Source organism: Rhinichthys klamathensis, unplaced genomic scaffold (genome assembly GCF_029890125.1).
Source record: "Rhinichthys klamathensis goyatoka isolate OS25496 unplaced genomic scaffold, OSU_Roscu_1.1 h1tg000147l_1, whole genome shotgun sequence".
In the NCBI taxonomy this organism is placed as follows: domain Eukaryota; kingdom Metazoa; phylum Chordata; class Actinopteri; order Cypriniformes; family Leuciscidae; genus Rhinichthys; species Rhinichthys klamathensis.
In genome coordinates, this window is record NW_026606682.1 from 2,110,538 (window position 1) to 2,132,658 (window position 22,121).

General features: G+C 38.2%; 2 protein-coding genes across 2 annotated transcripts; both read left to right on the top strand.

The window, feature by feature from the left end:
- The first annotated feature begins 228 nt into the window (after window positions 1–228).
- On the top strand, window positions 229–15,173 carry hoxc4a (homeobox C4a). Its single transcript, XM_056257980.1, has 4 exons — window positions 229–1,048; window positions 1,575–1,929; window positions 14,690–14,859; window positions 15,051–15,173. Exons 1-4 carry the CDS (start codon window positions 616–618, stop codon window positions 15,080–15,082), a joined length of 990 nt encoding a protein of 329 aa, XP_056113955.1. The 5' UTR covers window positions 229–615; the 3' UTR covers window positions 15,083–15,173.
- On the top strand, window positions 14,887–18,197 carry hoxc3a (homeobox C3a). The gene is made up of 2 exons (XM_056257985.1): window positions 14,887–15,339; window positions 16,889–18,197. The coding sequence occupies exons 1-2, from the start codon at window positions 14,934–14,936 to the stop codon at window positions 17,266–17,268; spliced, it is 786 nt and encodes a 261-aa protein (XP_056113960.1). The 5' UTR covers window positions 14,887–14,933; the 3' UTR covers window positions 17,269–18,197.
- The last annotated feature ends 3,924 nt before the right edge of the window (window positions 18,198–22,121 follow it).

Sequence of the window (22,121 nt, forward strand, 5' to 3'; positions counted from 1 at the left end):
TCCTTTGTACTGGCATAAATGCTCTCAAGAGATAGGCTAGTGAAAATATGCTTATACTAGCCTACTAGATATTTCCCTGCACGTTTAGTCATAAAACTCCGTGGTAAAAAAAGCATTGCATAATGTTGTGTAATTATTTGCATTTTAAATGCAATTACTTTTTTTTTTACTACTACTACTAAAAGCATAAAATTATTAATATTATTTAAATAAAGTAATGAGTGAAATTCTTATAGGTAACGGCACATGCACAAGTTAACTGAGAAACATCCCTAGGTGCTATGACATGATCCGAGAAGATTTGGCCATTGTGTATGCGTCTGTGAGAGAGAGAGAAAGGAGGGAGAGAGAGAGGGAGAGAGAGAGAGCGAGAGAGAGAGAGAGAAAGATAGAGAGAGGGATAGAGAGACTGAGAGACTTCGCGGACAATGGCGGAAAATTGAAGGTATATTTGCAAAAGCTGTGGTTCCTTATCCGGGGACTACATCGCCCCATGCCATTGGGCCATCGCATCACGTGGTAAAAGTAACTTTACAGGGTTGCTCGCTAGTAGGAGGGCTTTATGGAGCAGAAAAACGACAAAGCTAGAAAAATTATTTTCCACTCCAGAAATTAATGATCATGAGCTCGTATTTGATGGACTCTAACTACATCGATCCGAAATTTCCTCCTTGCGAGGAATATTCGCAAAATAGCTACATTCCCGAACATAGCCCCGAATATTACAGCCGTGCAAGGGAGAGTGGCTACCAGCATCACCACCAGGAGTTATACCCTCCGCGGGCAAGCTACCAGGAGCGTCAGTTTAACTGTCCAAGCATCCCTGAGCCTGATACTCAAAGAGGACATGGACTTCCTCACGCGGGGCACCTGCTCGGAAAAGGGCAACCTGCCTCATGTGAGCCCCCACCGTTACCCCTGTCTCCTGCCACCCCTCCGGCTGCATCCTCCGCCTGCAATCAAGCCACCCCGGAGCATCCCAACAGCTCAGCCTCTGCCAAACAACCCGTTGTGTACCCATGGATGAAGAAAATTCACGTCAGCACCGGTAGGCAACTTGAGTGTATTTCTCTTAAGCACTATAAAGCTCGCCCCTCATCCTAACTCTCTCTCTCCGTCTGCCTCACTCCTTTTTACACTCATCCCCTGGCCAGCCTCTGCTACGATAGGATAGAAGCCTTTGAAATGGCACAATTGAGGCGGATTTACGACTAGGCATTGGTAATTACACCCACCATAAATTTTATAGCCGAGGTATACTCTGGGCAGTCGTATCACCATGTGGCTTCTCTTGTTATGAGTGTGCGAGAGAGTGAGGGAGATCTGGGACCAGAGGAAAAACTAAGCTTTATAATGTTGCATTAATAATTCAGTGCTGAGTCCAATGTGATTTTAGCCTTATTATAGAAAGCTAACTTTAAGATGTTTTATCCATCCCACCCTCATTTCCTCTGTCGCCACCATTTCTCAATGAAAGACACGCTTGTTTACCCTATCCTTCCCTCGCTGCTTCTTTTCTTTTCTACTCTTTTTCTATTCTATTCTTTCTTTCCCTTTGCTTCTCCTCTTTCCAGTGAACCCTAATTACAATGGAGCGGAACCCAAGCGGTCTAGAACTGCTTACACTCGCCAGCAAGTCTTAGAATTGGAGAAGGAATTCCACTATAATCGGTACTTAACACGGCGAAGACGTATCGAGATTGCTCATTCCTTGGTCCTCTCGGAGAGGCAAATCAAAATTTGGTTTCAGAACCGCAGGATGAAGTGGAAAAAAGACCATAGGCTGCCAAACACCAAAGTCAGATCCTCGTCCTCCACGGGCATTTCCTCCGGGTCCAACACAAGCTCCGCGGCGGCAGCTTCCACCACTAACACCATATCAGCCTCCGAGGACCTCTCCGGACCCGAGCGTGCCGAGGATATTACAAGGTTATAAGAGAACTATTTCGAGGAGAGGAGAGAAGGGAAGATCAAATGACTGATTATTTATAAAATATAATATATTTTGTTTTCGTAGGTATCTTGTGCGTAAAGGGGTTCCTTTAAGTCCACAGTTATATAAAATGCATGTTATATAGCATGGATTATTGCGAATACCTATGGATTATTTTTTACGAGAAACAGGGTTTAATTTATCTAAAAACTGAATCAATATGATGTTTGTTTGTTTTTCTTATTTTCTTTTCTTTCTTTTTAAGAGAAATGTTTTGGGCGAAGCAGGTTATGGACATTTTATTCAAATGTTATTTGTGGGCCTTTCTTTTGCCCAGCTGCCAAGGTGAAGTGCACAACGAATCTATTTATTTCTCACTTGAGAGAGCTGGTACGTTTTTATTTTTTTTTATTTTTTTTGTACTGTAAAGGAAAAACACTATCGTGGGTATCGATAGAAAAAAATATCTTAAACGTCTTTGTTTTCTTTTAAAGTAAATCATGCTGTGGGTTATCTGTCGTATGGAAAGGTTAAGATTTTAAATTATCATTTAGTTTTGTTGTGATGGCGTTGTGTTTAGGCTATTTACAGCAGATTGTTGTGAGATGCAATAAAACCAGTTTAGTGTATTTGTGCTAATTATATTGGTCAATAAAACGTAAGTGTCTATTAGTTTTACCTAGACTTGCGTGGCTGACTTTTATTAATATGCAATGTAGATTAAATTTCCGCGCATAAATAGCGAAAAGTTTTATTTATATTTTTTAACTGGGGATGCAAACTTCCATGCAAGTCAAATGTAGGCCCAAAGGGAAAATCGTGTTTTCAGTGCATTTAAAAATACACCATGGTGTCGATTGGGTTTCCAGCATTCTTTATTGCAGGAAATTAATTAGCCATTTTATTTCTGCCAGTGCCATACCTTCTCTAATATCTACAACGCTATCTCCCATATTTGAGGGGTGAGGGTTGTGTAGGGGTTAGTTTGGGTTCTGTACACATCACTTTCTCACCTCTTCGATTAACGAGGCACATAACTCGGGCCTTTTCAGAAGGGACCTTATCGCTCCTCATTCCAGAAGATTCATTACTGTTTTCAACATGGATGTAATGTCTCTGAAAATCAATTCCAGTATTCAAAAATGCCCAGCACTGCTTATGTTTCTTTCCGATATTAATTTCAAGCGTTTTCAAGCTGACACACAAATTCAACCAATTCGTTTTATTTTAGGTAAACTAACAGTAAAAAAAAGGATGATATTCAGAACGTGAAAATAGGTCGAACATTTTATGGTCTGTAGCCTATATTTTTATGTTAGTTTAGCGGAGTTTAAATAAAATCTAATTTGCAATTCGTTATTATTTAAAATGAATGCTACTTAATCTTGATATATTCAGATGCAATAGAGAATGAAACAAATCAGCTTTACTAAACACATTGCAAAGATACGTGTTATGGGATAAATGTGTAAAAAGGCAAATGTAAAGAGACAAAGGCTGTGAAATCGGTCAGTTATGTCCATGCTATTTTATTTTTTTTAATGTAAATGAAGCTATTTGCATGTGGTGAAATATAACCCTAGTACCTCTGTTTTTGAAAGTTCTTATTTAAGCCACTCCTCTTTGTGTGCCATATTGTTATTTTTAAAAAGTGGCGCTATATCCTGTTCGAAGCAACGTCATCGCACACAGGACCAAAATCTGCACGCTGTGGCCTTGCCATTTACAATGCGGCATAGAACGCTCCCGCGTGCAAATTGGTTTTAATTCTATTATGACGTTTTTGTATTTTTTCAAATGCACAAGAATATATTAAATTTTAAACATTAAACACTTAGCGTGTCTAATGAAATAAACTCTCAAAAAAAAAAAAAAACGTACAGAAAATAAGGAATGTGTTTGATTAATTGTAAATCGGCATGACTTGAATGAAGATTACACAACGGCTCGCTAAGTGGGGGGCTGAGAAGCACAAAGGGGTGAGCCATTTTAGACCATCAATCAAGTCCGGCAGCAATAGTCAATTGTACTTCTAATGTATTAAGTTGTACAGGCACTAAATAGTGCACAATAGCGTCACTGCAAAATATGTTTCAGCGGATAGTTTATCCAAACCCAAATGGGAAAAAGGCACCGGCCATCGTCCCAGCCTGGCCGTGACTTTGGAAGTCACTTGAAAAGAGAAGGTGCAGAACTGCATTCAGAGACCATTAGCCTATGAGAGAAATGAATGTGCACGCCTAAATTGTGGCATCCCGGCAGCCTCTTTCGAGATGCTGTCGCCTCCATGTCGCGAGGCTGAAAAGATACTTTACTGAAGTTGTTGGCAACTAAGAAAAGTCGAGTTCAATTTGGGGACACATTTTCTGTCCCATTAGTTTCATTTCAGCCGGGTCGGCCGACCTCTCCCACCCCTTGACCCCACTGGCTCTCTCAACGTGTACCTTCTGTGTGCACCCTCACAGGCTTCCTGGGGTTCCACCGGTGCTCTTGCTTTCATTGTGGGTTTTTGGTTATATTGATGTGGCGATAGAAGAGGGACATCTGAATGTGTTTCTCCTTTGTTGCTTTGCACCATATGACCTACGAGATCGGTGAACTCTGGGATAAGGCTCCTCTGTAGCGAGCGACCTTGTAACTTTTTCTTTTTCGAACTGTTAGTGTAGTGATCGAATTCATTCGACCTCACTCGTACGAATTCGTACGATTTTTGCTAAATCGTACATATTTTACGAGTTGCCCAATTCGTATGAATGCGTACGAATGACCTACCCCTGACCCTGCCCCTAAACCTACCCATCACGTGGGTTTAGACAAATCGTACGAATTCGTACGAATTGGCCACATTTTAATCACTCCATCACTCGTACGAATTGGTCGTGAGATAGCGTTGTGCTGGTTAGTAATGTTTACCTAAATGGGGGGGGGGGGGGGGGGGACTTTTTTATCTTAACAGTTAAGACAATGTGAAATCAATATCTCGGAAAAAGTGCTTGAAATAGCTTTTTTATTGACTGTAAACTTAATTTCAGGGTTTGTGACATCCAAACTGATGACAACTTTTAAAATACAAAACAAACCCGTTTCATGAGACAAACAGCCTTTTCTCAGAGGGGAGCGCTATAGGCTATTCCTGACGGACTGACTTTGCTGCTTGGATGTCTGACATTAAACGGAAGATTTAAAGCAGTTTTTTCTGTTACTAAAATGCACGCTAAAAGAAAAGGAGAACAAATGTCACGTATGACATATGTTGTACTAAACTATAAACAAACAAACTGTATTGTTCAGGAGACACGTAGCCTAATATAGGAAATTATCACACGTGACTTCTTGCCAGCCAATAAACTTTCATACAAATTCTGCATGTATAAATACGTCCTAGCTATACTTACAGTAGTCTATACTGTAAAAAAGAGAAACGTACAGTTGCACCTCTTTTTCTGACCCTTAAAATTACCGACCCTACTAACTATTATCGGTGCAACCGAATTTAGTCAGGTTGATTCCGTCTATTATTATTAATCATACTTAAATTAAACCATTCAGTTAACCATTAGATAAACTAATTAAATTAACTAAAACAAAACTTTGACGAGCGTTGGCTATTCGGGGCAAAGTTGCAGAGAAACATAATTTTATCTTTTAGGTTAATAATTTTAATAAAGTATTTGATGAAAAAGGGATCTTCAGACAAACTACTTTAGTGTTCTGTGCTGCAATGCTAACAATCATATTTTAGTTGCTGATAAATAAGATATCTAATTAGGTGACAAGTGAAAATAATCACAAATATGCTAACTTTTCTAAACAGTTAGACAAGTTGTTAAGACAGTATTATATTAGACATATTTCCCCACAATATTCGTCATTTAAGAAATGCATCGATAGTTGTAACAACAGTAGGCTTTCTGCAATCACTCATAATTGATCCCAATAACTTAATTTATGCAGGATGAACAACATGGCGCCAGCATTTGCACTAAGCCCTGTTTTCCAATAGTTTAAATCACTCTCTAAAGATCGCCTTAGCTTATGTCGTACATTATTTAATGATGGTTGTGTACCGTTTCCAAAACCAGCACAGAGGTCGTTTGTTATAAAATAAATTTAAATACAGCGTTAAATTACAAATTTACGATGTGACAATAGGCCTACAGCAAAAAAGAAAAGAAAAAAGGTTGTCCTATATAGCTGTTGTAAGTTAAGAAAAAATACTGAATTATTGAAACATGCATATAAATAAAATTATTTAATATTTATAGGGAAATTAGTTATTATTATGTTTACACATGTATATATATAGCCTATATTATGTTGTAGGCCTATAATAGCCTAAATATATCATTCCTTCAATAATTTTAAATATAAGGCAATAAATAATTCAGTTATAACTATAGTATAATTCAATTAATTTGAGCCTTATACCAGATGCGAGTGGATAAACTATTAAACTATATTTGTTAACCATAAAAATCATAGAAGGTTGGACAGCCACGGCCTTATCCGCACTGTAGTGAACTGTACCGTATAGGGAGGTGGGCATTTCTTTATGAGTCCATAAATCAAAAAGATGATTGAGGGTTTTGCCCTGCAATACAAGTAGTGCCACACTGCACAAAAACTGTTGTGTTTAGGCTTTTGAACCTGCCCTTGTAGGAAGAAGAGGAGGAAGAGACAAGCAGGAAGAGCACGAAGATCATCACCTGTCTGCAGAAACGCGCATTTACCAAGAGCGTTATCAGAAATAGCTTCATTAGCCTGTCTAATATTGTCATTTGTCGTCTGTAGACCGATATTATTAGGTTTAGGCCTATGCAATGGTTTATATTGACTGCAGTGTTTGCAGTTGCACAGTAATGCACATTATGTTACTGTGTCAGTGTTTTTTTCCTGCGGAACTGGAGTTCTATTTATTACCTTGCATGTTTTACGAGTGGTTTTAAGTTCTCGTTAATCTACTAACTTTTTTACGCATCAAGGTAACGAGGCTTTCGGGGAACAGACTTTAATTTTAAAGTAGTACTTAAATTGCACGTCAGATCTGCTTTTGAGGAACCGTCCCAGAAACAACTCCTCATTTACAAGGGAAGTGAAGAATAACACTTTGCGTGTTAATTCTGAACCTGACACTGACCCGTTGTAAAGCATACAGGGTCCACCATGTTAATTACTCCACGAGACATAAAACTGTTATGAGAACAGATGATTGTTTCTGTCATAAAGACGTTAGAGACTAGTATTCACGCAATGGCAGGTCATCTGTTGGCCCTGTCGTTGCATATAGCATCAATTTTATGTAGCTTAGTGTTACAACGCATTGTTGAGCAAGTTTTGACTTGTTTATTCGTTATTCTAATTTTCATAATCATGGGGATTTTCTGTTACAACATTTCTTAATATATCGCAGGGAAGTATGATCAGCCACAGTTATTTTTAATAAATGAACAACAGGGACCTTTACTCAATAAATTAGAAATAGGAAATTATCACATGTTCTGTGAAGTACTGAATGTATTGTCATATTTGCCTTTTTCTCCTAAACTGCATTTTTGTCAACTCTTTTTGTAAATAAGTGTCTTCTCAAATCAATTAAGTTCTTAATAGGTTCTTAGCTTTGTTACGAGGTCCTCTGTATAAACTCTGCGGTGAACGTCGCAAAAAGCATCAGAGTTGAATCGGGGGTCACCATGTTATTTTCCAGAAATGTGTCAGTTCTTCTGAATATCCTCTCCACAAAATAGTACATAATACAGAACTTTTTCCATAAGATAAACGTCCTGTGCGTCTAACCATGCCTTTGACTTTTGCACTTTTCATATTTTTTTCCCGCATTTTATGCAAAACTAAGAGCGTGAGCGAAGAAGAGTGTCTGCATTGCGCATCTCCATAATCTTTGTTCTGATGACTTGCCCCTTAACCTTTACACTCAATATGACCCCAAATGCTATGCCTAATGGCCACCCAAACTAAAGCAGCCTGAGAGGGGACACACGACAAAAATAAAATAAAATATTGTTTTAAGAACAGATAGCCTACTTACCACAAACCAAAAATAGGCCTATAGGTAAACAAATAATTGTCGAAGTCTGCTTCACGCCGGGGCAAAATCTACATTACCTGGTTTTATTCAAGTCAAAAACCTTAAAAAAAAACAAAAAACAAAAAAACTTTGAAAGTCATATTACTCTTATCAACATAGGTAGAAATAGCATTGTCAAGTAACTGTCCATGTTTACTTTTTAAAGTGTTGGTTATGTATATTATTATTAGCAAGAAAGATAAAGTTTGTCTATGGGCGGCCATTTCATCAAAGAATCATCCAACATCAAGACATGTCTGTGCACTCAAAAAACAATTATTTGTCTCAAAAACAATATAATTTCAAAAGTTTCTCTCCTAATGCAGTCACACTAGATATTCATGTGAAAACCCATGAGATTTGAGTGACCATGTGCTAAATGAGAACACGCCTTAACTCCAGATTAAGTGTCAAACAAACAATCATAAGTGGTAAATGAAGAAACCCCTTTAATGATAAACGTCTTGGGGGCGTTTTGGGATTTCCCAAAAGCAACGTACGCCTGAGTAGATCTTACGAATCATTTTAGAATTGCAGGCTGTTTGTTTCCCCATTGCATTATAAATCGTAGCATGGAAGTCGTCATAGGAAACGGACGTGCATCGTTAAAAGGCATGCAGTCACCTGCAGGACAACCGAAAAATTACAGCTTGATAGAGTTATGCTAGCTTCACCAACAGATATATTGTGACTTCCATATCAGGACACGTATGTATAGCCTATTTTATTTATTTTTATTTAATAATAATCTCAAATACATAGAATAGAGCTTGACTATATTTTTTCCCACAAGAAACACATAACAGTATTGAACGGAATTGAATTCAGAAACTGAATTGACCTGGATAATGACATTAACTTTTGCAACATTGACACCGTAATAGATTTGAATGAATCAACATTGAACTGTGCAACAATTGACAGTTAAACCAAAACAAACGCAACATGCAAAAAAAAAAAAAAAAAAAAAAATCTCACGAAAGTGCGTATCTATAGCACGAATCTTATTTCTCGTACCATTTATAGCTACGCCAAAATAGTTTGTGCATGCATATGATACGCAGTTTTCGCTTGCATATGATATGCACTTAATGGCGTGTAGTAGGCTACGCACGCACTATAGGCTACACACCCCTAATCCTACCCAATGGGTTTACAGTGCATTATTTGCACGCAAAAACTATTTTGGGCGTATAAATGGCACGAGAAATAAAATTCGTGTTATAGATACGCACTTTCATGAGATCGTGTTGCAGCAAGGTAAATAATTTTAAAAGACCACGTTAACCAAATAAACACAACTACAAGTGGTATAACCAAAATACCGTCGAGTTTTTAACGTCGATATTAAATTATTAAATTATTTATTAAGTTATTTTCGCACAATTTTCGTGATGGGGAGACAAATTATTGGACGTACTGGTGGAAGTTTTGGCGTTAGTTCAACATCTTTGGACCTGACTGCCACTTGAACTGCACACAAGTTCTGCGTAACAGAACGAGCTTGCTGTTTGAAAAGAGGCGTTGCTTGACGGTATAAACACACACACACACACACACGTGCGCGTTGTGTTTTCATGTTTTATGGAGACTTTCAAATAATGTGTTTTTTTTTTTTTTTTTTACTGTAGCCTACAAACTGTATATCCCCTTACACTAACCCTACCCCTAAACATCACAGAAAACTTTCTGCATTTTTACATTTTCAAAACACAAAACACGGATATTGTTATCTTTGTGGGGACACTTGGTCCCCATGAACCCGATCTCACGAGCAATTCGTACTAATTTGTACGAGTGGCTAATTCGTAACAATTCATACGACCTGACTCGTATGAATTTGTACGAATTTGTAGGATTTTTGCTAAATCGTACATATTTTACGAATTCCAAATTCGTATGAATTCATACGAATGACCTACCCCTGACCCCGCCCCTAAACCTACCCATCACGTGGGTTTAGACAAATCGTACGAATCCGTACGAGTGAGTTCGTATGAATTCGTACGAATTAGCCACCTTTTAATCATTCGTACAAATTAGTACGAATTGGTCGTGAGATGGTTTACCAGGCCACACACACCGTAATTTGAGATTGTTTTAAAAGCATGTTGGGAACAGCAGTTGGGAAACCCAACAATGTTTTTTTTATTCCTGAAAGAAGAAGAAAAAAAAATAATAATAGGCTAATATATATATTATATATAGGCTATATATATATAGCCTATTGCCTGGCAACTTGAATCCTGGCCTGGCAAGTAATCCAGTATTACATTTAGGCATATATGCCTAAATGTAATTTCATACTGGATTACTCGGGTAAGATAGATAAATGTCTGATGAAAGAGAAGAGTGATCTTGATCTTGTGATTTGTTCAAGTTGCCAGGCAACAAGCTACACGAGAGTCGCTCACAGAATAGTAGAACATCCATTATCACTAAAAGTTCTTTATTTCACCGAGTTACCGATTGAAGCTACAATGTGTATCCTGTTTTTATCGAATTAACCTGTAGTATTTTACCCAGCCTTTGTCAATAAAGCCTCGTTACAATGAAGAGTTCAGCGTCTAATGGCACAGGGGGCAGTTTGTTAAGAATGCGAGACTGAGCACGGTCGCAATATGAATGAAGGGTCACCTGTGAACATCTCTGTTTCTCTGTATCTGTCTGCCAGGCTTCCACACATCTCACTAAAGAGATATGGAGTGAGATAGCATTGGTAATTCATGTAGGCTATAAGAGCCAACGGACACAGTCTATGTGAGAGACTGTGCTCGTGAACACACAGATGTCATTTCAGGTCCCAAGGCACGTTTGCAACAAGATAGAAGAATCTTCTGTAAAATCCATAATCTCACGTAGCTACATGCAGAGGAATGTGCTCATATCAAGACACTCGGAAAGCAGTAGGCTACAAACAATAAATTGTTAAAAAGTTATAAATGCAGTTATAAATTAAGTGCGTTATTTTCACTGTCATTTCACATTGGTTGACATATCTTTATATCCTAAAAGAAAGATTCCCTTGCTGCAACTGAGAAGTTCCCAGTGTCACGGTATAGATGTAGAATTGTGTATTGAGGCTTTTGTCCAGTCCTCCGGGGTGTCTGCAGTGTGTCTAAACATATGCGGTCACGAGGAGGTCACGAGACGTGCTGCTGCGCCAAAATGATTAATGTCATCTTTTCTATAGAGAAATGCCATTCGTAGATTAACGTTTTCTGTACAACATGGTGAGTGCTTTAAACAGGCATTTACTGGCATAGAATATAAATACTAGTAGCCTACCTGAAATCCTATTTTTAAATTAAGAAGCCTAAATAAAGACACGCTGGTTATTAAACCCTTGCAAAAGCAACTTGACAACTTTATTTTTGAAGGAACAAAGATTGAAGTCCAATGACTTTTTAGACAATCATTCATAAGGTGTTTAGATAAAACGTTAGAAAGAAACATGAAACTAGCATTTCAACATGAATGCAAATAAGAAGTTATTGACACAGGTTATAGTAACATTTTATTTATGATTTATTTTTTATCTTGAATGCTGAAGTAAAATGTGTTATTGGTGCGAGGAAGTTATGCTATTACTCTAAAAGTCACTGTCAACAAGGCAGCTTTAAAGAAATTCATATATGAATTGTATTCATCTTTCAGTTTTCCTTTATTTTTTCCCAAAGTGGACTAAATTCACCTGACATGACACGTGCACTTTAAAGAACAATGTAAACAGTTATGAATAACAGAATTAATAGAGCAATCGACTCTATCAAGTCGAGCTCATAAGTTTCAGGAGGACTTGAGAGATCTTTCTAAATTTCACTCTTTTAATTTAGGTTCAGATTGTGAAGATATAAAACTATCAGAGGCAGGCCCATTTGTATGGATAACCGACAACATCCTTTGTTCATCAAAATGCTTTCCTGGAATTACTCTTATTTGTCCTAACCCCCCCCCCTAAGAAAGCCAAAGAAAGAAACCCATTTTCCCATTCGTTAAAACTCTTTAATCCGCAATACAAAAAAAAGTCTCCAAAATTTTGGGTAATGTCCTCACCAATTGGAGTTATGATAGCAAAAGAGCTCGTTGCCTCATTCCCGTTTTTATCCTCTTTAGAGAGCCTATCTTTGCATGAAATGGTTAAAGCGATGTTATTATCGATGTTTTATGCATCTGTTTGTGTCAGCAACCACAAGAGCGCAGAAGGTAGGGAGGAATTATAAAAGGGTTGACACCCAGAGCGACCGGCGCGCTTTTGTGAGAGAAAGAAAAATGATTTATTGCCAGCAACGTGGTTCAAACAGAGTTCACTGAGAATTGTAGTGTACCGGCGGAGGCGCTGAGTTATGGTCTTGCTGAGCCACTACATCAAAGATTCCTTTTCAGATTTAGTGAATGGACCCAGCGGCATGAGACAAGGGAACAAACTTACTTTAATTAGAAAATTCCCAAGATCACAAGCGACTTTCAAACAATAAGGGACGAGTTTGAAATCTATGAAAGGCACAAGGGGAACCATAAAAACCTGCAGAATAATAATTCTAATAAAAAATAAAACTATAACCGCCTCCTGCACCAACGGTTATAGGGTTCCAAATATCACTTCCAAAAAAATATTAATAAAATAGAAAATGCATCGTAATAGTTTAAATAGCATTTATTGAATATCTAATTCATATGGAATGAGTACACTTGCATTCCCTGCACACTCGGGCGCAGTAATATTTCATGTTAATAGCGCTGCAGCTCGGCAGAAGCCGGACTTGTAATATGCATAGTGAATGCTTCTATTTGACATGGCTTGTGACAGCAATTCACTGAACTCAAAATAACAAATCGTTCTCAAAAAAAGATTGATTTTAGCGTCACAACCGGAGAGGGTAGCCCCATGGCTCTTTGATCATCTTCTTTAATAAACAGTAGGCCTCATATATGAATGGTTATGATTTGACTAGTTAAACTATTCGAAATGAGAGACAAGGCTTTTAAATTGCTGTCATGCTGCCATTTACACGTCATTGTTTTAATGCAGTGCAAAGTAATCTTGTACATGTGCTAGGATTGAGATGGCCATTATTCAAACACAAACCTGGCCATACTGGCAGGCCTTTCTTGGCGTCTTGGAAACTCATTGAACAGTGTATTATATTAAACATTCCCTGAAAAAAAAAAAAAAAAAAAAATCCCTGCAGGAGAAAGAGAGTGAGTCGTTGAGGCTATCAGTCTTTGTCTTCGAAAATACGCCAGACATGTTATTGACAGCACTGAGTGTCTGAGTAAATACTCAAACAAGACACTGTTGAGAGTAAATGAAAAGGGACTAGTCCTTGGGTTTCAGTCCTTGTGCACAATTAATCACTAGTGCGAGACAACCGCTGTCCACATGCAGCTTATGTAAAGGAAGGGTGTTGTCTATTATGTTCATTTCTGACTGGGTAGGCCTATACTTACTTCAACGCGACTGCTAATGTTATCGGCATGCAGTCGTTTTAATTAGCACAACAAGAATCCTTACCGTGTCGATAACCTTTAGGTGTCTGAAATACGGAGATCTGGGCAGGTTGAGTGGAAAATAGTCAACGTTCTGATGGAACCCTCTTCCGTCAGCTTAGGCTATATGACGTCAGAGAGGACAAAGACTAATTCTGTTGCGAATGCAAGAGTTTTGTGATCAATTTGTAATTATTTCAAATGACTTTTGAAACTTGTTGGCGCTGGGTAACTTGTTGTTTTTAAAGACTTTCCCACTGCCCTAAAATGTCGTCATTATACGCCAAATCTGGGCTGTTCCATGCTCTTTGTTCATCAAGACATTGTTTTAAATAGTCCTCTAATGCGATTCTTACTACATCAACTTTCAAATATTTGTTTGGTTACCCGAACTAGCAAATAACCATCTTAGCGACTCTTTTCTTACACTGCCAGTTAATTTAAAAAAAAAAAAACTATCATTCCAAAGATTTTTTGACATGCATTGTCAGTACAGCAATGACAGTCAAAATCCCTTTGTTTGACCACACCCATTGAATCTCTTGATGTCTTTTTTACCAGGTAAAATAAGCAGAAATCTCAAAACACGTCGAAATAAATTGTATAATAAAAACACTATTTAGAAGCCTATTCAAAAGATCAGTTTAACCTGTGTTGCAATTTCATCACACATCAGAAAGGTTGTTGTTATCCCTTTTAAAAAACATGCGGAGAAAGACAAACAATGTATATTGCAGAAATATTTTATTCACAAAGAAGCATTCCTGAAGCATTTATCTACATGGCTGTTTACGACAGATTACAAAGATTAAAAAAAAATATTTAAAAAAAAATGTTAAGACACGTGGAGCTGTTTTTACAAATGAAAACAGTTACATGAATAATTACTTATCTATAACGGAAACAAGTCGATTATTTTTTAAATACCTACCACAAGAGGACTGAAAAGTAAGTCAAGGTTTCAAACACTGTATATTATAATACATTATCACGGAAATTAAGTCTGTATTCTGCAATCCATTGTGGCAAAACTAAAGAGACGCGATCCCAGACTTGCGTGTCTTTTCTCTGTCCAAATGGGTCTCCGACTCCCTCCCACCTCTCAATCACGCTCTCTGAACTCTTGTCAGCACGGGAACAGGGTTATGTATGAGCCCTGCTCATGGCTTTTCGTCTGTCCACAGGATAATCATTCGAAATTGTAAAATAGTTGAAGAATGCGGAGGAACCCGGAGTCGTCGTTTGGTTGCTTTCGAGCACTTTACAACTCAAACAGCGAGCGTGCGAGGCTATTGGAGGAGGCCATCACGTGACTGCATTGTTTACCCTTGTTGGAAAACAATTAAAGACGCGAGTGAGTGTACTTTTATGTCTTTCCTACACCTTGTGTGATCAATTACTCAACCCGAGTGATCAGGACGGTTAGAGATGCACAAGAATTTGTTTCACGACTTTCACATTAACAATGCAGACTTGAACAAGATATGTTGCAAAAAATCTCATATTTTTTCTATGGAGCAACATTTCTCCCCTTGTGCTCTACAGGAGAGCAGTTCTGCGTGGAGTCAACATGCTGAAGAAAATTCATCAAAACCTTATGAAGGCCATATTTGGAATTTTGAAGAACTCTCTCATATCCAACATCCCTATTCATCCTCTGCGGATGCCAACTACCCTACGAATGAAAAGATAAACTCCTTGGACCATGCGAGTGCTACTGAAAGAGACAAGAGATGCAAGCTGCCAACTTCCTGCTTTCCAAGCAAGAAGTACCCCTGGATGAGAGAGTCACACACACCTATAAACTTCAGCTCCATTAAAGTCATTGAATCAGGTGAGAGAACTCGTTTTTGGAGTAAATGAGGTATATTGATTTGTATTGCTATAGAAACACGTAATCTAATCAGTCTGTCATATTTTAGTCGATAATGAATAACATCTGTGTCAGATTTGGTTCTATGTAAATGTAATTAGTCACTTAGACACTGATGTCAATGAATGACATCATTGAGAAATACAGTTATTAATCAATTATTAGTGTTATCCTTCCCCCTTTAATAGAAAATGAGCCCATAATTACAAGCAACATTTCAATCTTGACTAATAAAGGTGGTGTTTACTTCTAGTAAATTCATGTAAGAATGTGTCTTAAAACTGAAGTTTTATTCCGATCATTTCAGTTAATTTATTTAAATATGTTTATCAGTCCAGTCCATCAAGAACACACAAATCTTGTCAATGAGCTTATTGCTCATTGACAAAAACACAGTTATATATTTTAAGCATATGGATTTGATATGGTGTCTAACAGTTTTATGATGTTTCTCTGTGAAAATGAGACGCATAAAAAAGAGAATTTCTAAGGAAAGTAATATTTTCTAGAGACCGCCAGTTGTTCTGTGAACTTGATTAAGCTTAAACGTTTACTAAGGAGCAGAATAAAAAAAAAAAAAGAGCCTACAGTGGAATTTTTTTTATTGTCTGAGGCTATGCTTTTCTGGGTCACACAGATAAAACTGATTCACTCCTTTTAGCCCAAGCCAAACTCTTACATGCACACACTAGTGAATAAGTTCTACAAAACATATACAATAATTAGTGAGGTGATATAGCGAATAATGTGCTTGGTGTCAGCTTGAAAAGATAGCATTGACGTCACTACTTGAACAACTTTTTTGATAAGAAAAATCATTAGGGAATCTAACAGTAGAACACACGGAATGGATAATTAACTTGGTGATTCTGCCCAAAGACAGTGTTATAAGTACACCGATTTATCATTGAGGGTTTAAACTTGCAGCTGAGCATATTCAAGGATGTCATGCTACATTTTCATCATCCCAGTTTATGCTTCAGAGAGATTATCCTATTCAACACGGTTAAAGGGATAGTTCACCCAAAAATGAAAATTCTGTCATCATTTTCAGTTCTGGGGCACCTTTGGCTTTTTTTTTTAAACATTCTTCAAAATATCTTCCTTTGTGTTCAACAGAACAAAGACATTTATACAAGTTTGGAACAACATGAGGGTGAGGAAATGATGACAGAATTTTCATTTTTGGGTGAACAATCCCCTTTAATAATTTGGGATGAGAGTTCTTTTCATTGACTAAACTTGAGAATCAGTCTATTTTTGACAAATCTTGGCCCAGTTTCACAGACAGGGCTTAGATTAAACCAGGATTAGGCCTTAGTTCAAGCTTTTATAAAATTGCCTTTACATTTACATTACTGGTGTGCATCTTGAGACAAAACAATGGCACTGACATATTTTAAGATAGTGCAAGTTCCTTTCAGTTAAAACAGCTCAAACATGCACTGTAGTCTGGGACATGGCTTAAGTTTTGTCTGTGTGTACCTGAACACTTGTGCATGTTTTCCAGGTGATTCCAGGCACAGCAGTGGTGAAGCAGGCGTACGGGAGAGCAGCTGTTCTAACAGTAAACGGCCACGTGCAGCATTCACCTCCGCTCAGCTGCTGGAGCTGGAGAAGGAGTTTCACTTCAGCGCTTACCTGTGCCGCTCACGGAGACTTGAGATGGCAGCGCTGCTGAAGCTCACTGACCGCCAGATTAAAATCTGGTTCCAAAACCGTCGCATGAAGTATAAGAAAGACCATAAGGAAAAGTCCTCTTACCCCTGCCTGGAAACAGGTAACCAGCCCTTTGCGATTAGTTGCAGTGCGGTGGATACTCCAATGCCATTAAAATTCCAGTACCACTACGAGAGACCATCAGTGATGAACTGTGCTCAGAGCCACTAGTGAAACTACAGGAAATCCAACAACTAGGGACTTCTGCTTTCAGCATCCAGCACTAAAGAATGACTCACATAATGACAGTGACCTCTGCCAACCCGTTTAATAAGTGAAATACAAATACAAATTCTACACAAAATATGCTGTTCTGTTGCTGATCAGCTATTTCCCCCATTGTAGCTCTCTCTGGCATGATTTATATATAAGAAAATTGAAGATTTATTGCCCCTAGATGATGATTTATATGAAAAGTTAACTTGGAAGAGTTCAATAACCAAGTTCGCTTTGAACCAGATTACATGTTATCAGCTTGTACATGGTGTATCAGAGTTAGTCTCCATTGTGCATAAACTGCTGTTGTAATATCTCTGCAAAGCGCCAAGATTTATTGCACACGGATGTAAGCCCACTTGTACAAGTTTATCTCTTGGGCACAGAAAATACTATTTTAAAAAGGGCATTCAAGACTTTGAATGGTCATTAACATCCGCTCAACTTTTGTAAGTGCGCAACATATTTTTATTACTCCCAAAACGATATGCTATTTTTCCCAAGGCATGTGCTGAATCTTTTAACTTGGAATGTTGTTGATAATGGCCATGTTAAATGGCCATGAGTTTGACTTTACCGTTTTTTTTTTTTCTGTTTTATAGTACTGAAAGTACTGGTCATTTAAATCTGAATTTATGGTGTTTTGACTGACAAATGAATCTGTCACAATGCTAAGTCAATGCCAGAATCCTTTATTTGTTTTGTTTTTACCTATTCATGTAGTGTGAACATGACAGAGCTGCAATGTAAAATGTGTATATTATATATGTCTAGTTCTTATCTCTTGGCCATATCGGACTAAAAGCATGTGTTTGAAACTGAAAAGTGGTTGCTTCAAACTGATTAAATCCCTCTGTATAGTTAATAAAGGTGACTGAATAGCATGTAAATGACAATAATGTGTTCATTCTGCTGTTTTTCAGATTTTTTTTCCCTTTGTTAATTTGGTAGAAAGAATTGAGAACCACTGAGAGTGAATCTTAATTTAGCTTAAAGTGCTTCTGTGAATTTTACTTTGATACTTTTTGAAATAGGCAATACTGTACTTTGTATTCTTAATACATAACCTTACATATATGCCTTCCTCCGCCTCCGCCTACCAACCTCGCAACATTAATCATTTAGACAAGTCTCTCTCTCTCTCTCTCTCTCTCTCTCTCTCTCTCTCTCTCTCTCTCTCTCTCTCTCTCTCTCTCTCTCTCTCTCTCTCTCTCTCTCTCTCTCTCTCTCTCTCCTCTCTCTCTCTCTCTCTCTCTCTCTCTCTCTCAAGCACAGCCGCTCAACCCGCTGGGCCTAATGACAGGCAGTGCACTTCTCTTCCAACCTTCAAGCACTCTTCTTCAGTATGGGTGCTAAAGCGCAACCAGAGAAAACAGATTTGGCTTTCTCCTAAAAACAGAGTCTATTATTACATTTAAGCAAAATTGGACTACAGCAACGTTCCCGGTGAAGAAGCCAAGGCTTGTGGGCACCGCCCCTGGCAGGGTCGGCGATAACTCATTTTGATTAATTATGTTTAATTAGGACGTCGCCGTGTGTCATTTTATAAGCTAAGCACGGAACAGCAAAATCTACCTTTTCAAAAATATTAACTTCAGCTGAAATTTGAACTAATTGAGCAATTTCAGTTTGGCCAATCTCAGTCATTCTGCGTAAATCAATCTAGACCCAATATAATTAGTAGCCTAACTTAGTAACCTTGAGTGGTTCTCAACCCCGCTCCTGGAGGGTTCCAGGACTATCAGCAACATTGCACAATTAATCATAGATTTAACTATATTCTCAGCCTGGTTTACAATGCAGTATTCGTAATCAAGAGGATGGAAATAGCCCTTTATTCCATTCATTCTGATTAAAGGTACAAATGACTCTGTAATGAATTGTTGAGGCTAAATCACAGATGTAAATAAATAATCTGATACAGTAATTTGCAGATAAGTATGTGAACATTTCTTTATACAAGTGTCCGCGAGAGAATGAACACATGCTGTAGCTACTGCTGAATTTACCATTCATCACCACGCGGCACTGTTCATGCAAAATAGGAGTTGGCCTCCCGGTGGCCCCTTCAGTGCAACTGAACGGAATGCTGAGTGCTTTGCTGTATTTAAAGGTTCTCTAAGCGATCCTGGGTGACGTCACTTCTTGTTGACGTTCGAACTATTGTCAAACAAAACGGAGGCTAGCTAGACCCTCCCTCCTCCTCATCCGCACACTAACCCCCCAAACCACACCCCCAAACCCTTCTTGTCGGTCATTGGCTGGAACAGTTTGTTATGTTTTGGGGAGCGGGTCGCTGCAGTTTGTTTTTGGTGCTGTTTGTGAAGCATGGGCTGTCTACAGAGATCGCGTTTCTTTACAGTGTGTTCAGGGGACAGGCAACCAGCGGATAGTGAGGAGATGTTTGCTGTATGTGACAAAAAATGTTTTGGCCTAAAAAACACATGACATCGCTTAGAGCACCTTTAACCTGCATCTAACCTACTACTTGCTTAGTTACAAAGGATATAAAACTTCTAAAAAGGCAGAGAATATCAATTTAAAGGTTTTTAATAAATCATTATATATAGTATAGCCTACATGTATTGCATTATTCTATAAACATATATTTATAATAAAAAAATATTTAGTAAAACTGTTTATCAAATGTAATGTAGCTAATATATATATATATATATATATATATATATATATATATATATATATATACACATTTAAATATACCATATATAAATGTACCGTTTTTAAAATATGCTCCTTTTTGCAAATGCTCTTAATAAAGAATTAAAATTATACATACATTTATATATATATATATATATATATATATATATATATATAACCCACATCAACCAATTGATCGAGTGATAATCAACTAATCCCAGCAGTGTCATGAAATGCGTCTCTATTGTGGTGTGGGGTACGTGCATATTATACGTTTGGGTAGGATTAGTGGTGTTTGCATTTGCGTTTATCGTTTAATTTAAACGCGAAAATTAGTTTTTACGTGCATATGATACGCACTTTATGGCGTATAAAACGCACGTACCCTATACCACTAATCCTACCCAAACGTATGATATGCACGTACCCCACACCACAAATCCTAAGGGGGTTTACAGTGCGTATCATTTGCACGTAATAACTAATTTTCGCGTATAAATTGCACGATAAATAGGCTACAATGCGTGCTATAGACGCATTCCATGAGATGGGGTTGATGTTGGATACAGCCTTGCATGAAACATCTTATCAAGATCTTTGGATTTTCTTTGAAATTACAAGCCGGTTAATTAATATTAAAGGGACAGTTCATCAGTCATTAATTTACTCACCATCATATCATTCCAAACCCGTAAGACTTTCGTTCATAATCGGAACTAGGGCTGCACAATATTGGGGGGAAATATCGATTTGCGATAATTGTTAAATGATCCAACGGCAATTCGTACGTATTTTAAGAGGTGGCAAATTCGTAAGAATTCGTACAATTTTTGCTGAATCGGAAATATTTTACGAGTTGCCCAATATAGTCGTAGGCCTTTCGTATGAATTCATGCGAATGACCTACCCCTTACCCGGCCCCTAAACCTACCCGTCACTGGGGTTTAGACAAATCGTACGAATTCGTATGAATTAGCTACCTTGTAAAATACGCTACGAATTGGTCGTGAGATAGCATTGGACATATTCGATATGCGACACGATGCTGCTTTTAAGTATGTAAAATAAATTTAAAATATAGCCTATTTAAATATGTTTAAATGAAAATAATAAAACCAACATACACTCACCTAAAGGATTATTAGGAAAACCTGTTCAATTTCTCATTAATGCAATTATCTAATCAACCAATCACATGGCAGTTGCTTCAATGCATTTAGGGGTGTGGTCCTGGTCAAGACAATCTTCTGAACTCCAAACTGAATGTCAGAATGGGAAAGAAAGGTGATTTAAGCAATTTTGAGCGTGGCATGGTTGTTGGTGCCAGACGGGCCGGTCTGAGTATTTCACAATCTGCTCAGTTACTGGGATTTTAACGCACAACCATTTCTAGGGTTTACAATGAGTGGTGTGAAAAGGGAAAAACATCCAGTATGCGGCAGTCCTGTGGGCGAAAATGCCTTGTTGATGCTAGAGGTCAGAGGAGAACGGGCCGACTGATTCAAGCTGATAGAAGAGCAACTTTGACTGAAGCATTTGTGAAGTCACAACACACACAACCTTGAGGCGGATGGGCTACAACAGCAGAAGACCCCACCCGGGACCACTCATCTCCACTACAAATAGGAAAAAGAGGCTACAATTTGCAAGAGCTCACCAAAATTGGACAGTTGAAGACTGGAAAAATGTTGCCTGGTCTGATGAGTCTCGATTTCTGTTGAGACATTCAGATGGTAAAGTCAGAATTTGGCGTAAACAGAATGAGAACATGGATCCATCATGCCTTGTTACCACTGTGCAGGCTGGTGGTGGTGGTGTAATGGTGTGGGGGATGTTTTCTTGGCACACTTTAGGCCCCTTAGTGCCAATTGGGCATCGTTTAAATGCCATGGCCTACCTGAGCATTGTTTCTGACCATGTCCATCCCTTTATGGCCACCATGTACCCATCCTCTGATGGCTACTTCCAGCAGGATAATGCACCATGTCACAAAGCTCGAATCATTTCAAATTGGTTTCTTGAACATGACAATGAGTTCACCGTACTAAAATGGCCCCCACAGTCACCAGATCTCAACCCAATAGAGCATCTTTGGGATGTGGTGGAACGGGAGCTTCGTGCCCTGGATGTGCATCCCAGAAATC

Coding starts and splice junctions, on each gene's coding strand:
- hoxc4a (XM_056257980.1), top strand. CDS start 616: ATGATCATGAGCTCGTATTTGATGGACTCTAACTACATCGATCCGAAA. Junction 1,049..1,574: donor GAAAATTCACGTCAGCACCG/GTAGGCAACTTG, acceptor TCCTCTTTCCAG/TGAACCCTAATTACAATGGA. Junction 1,930..14,689: donor CGTGCCGAGGATATTACAAG/GTTATAAGAGAA, acceptor GTCTGTCCACAG/GATAATCATTCGAAATTGTA.
- hoxc3a (XM_056257985.1), top strand. CDS start 14,934: ATGCACAAGAATTTGTTTCACGACTTTCACATTAACAATGCAGACTTG. Junction 15,340..16,888: donor CATTAAAGTCATTGAATCAG/GTGAGAGAACTC, acceptor CATGTTTTCCAG/GTGATTCCAGGCACAGCAGT.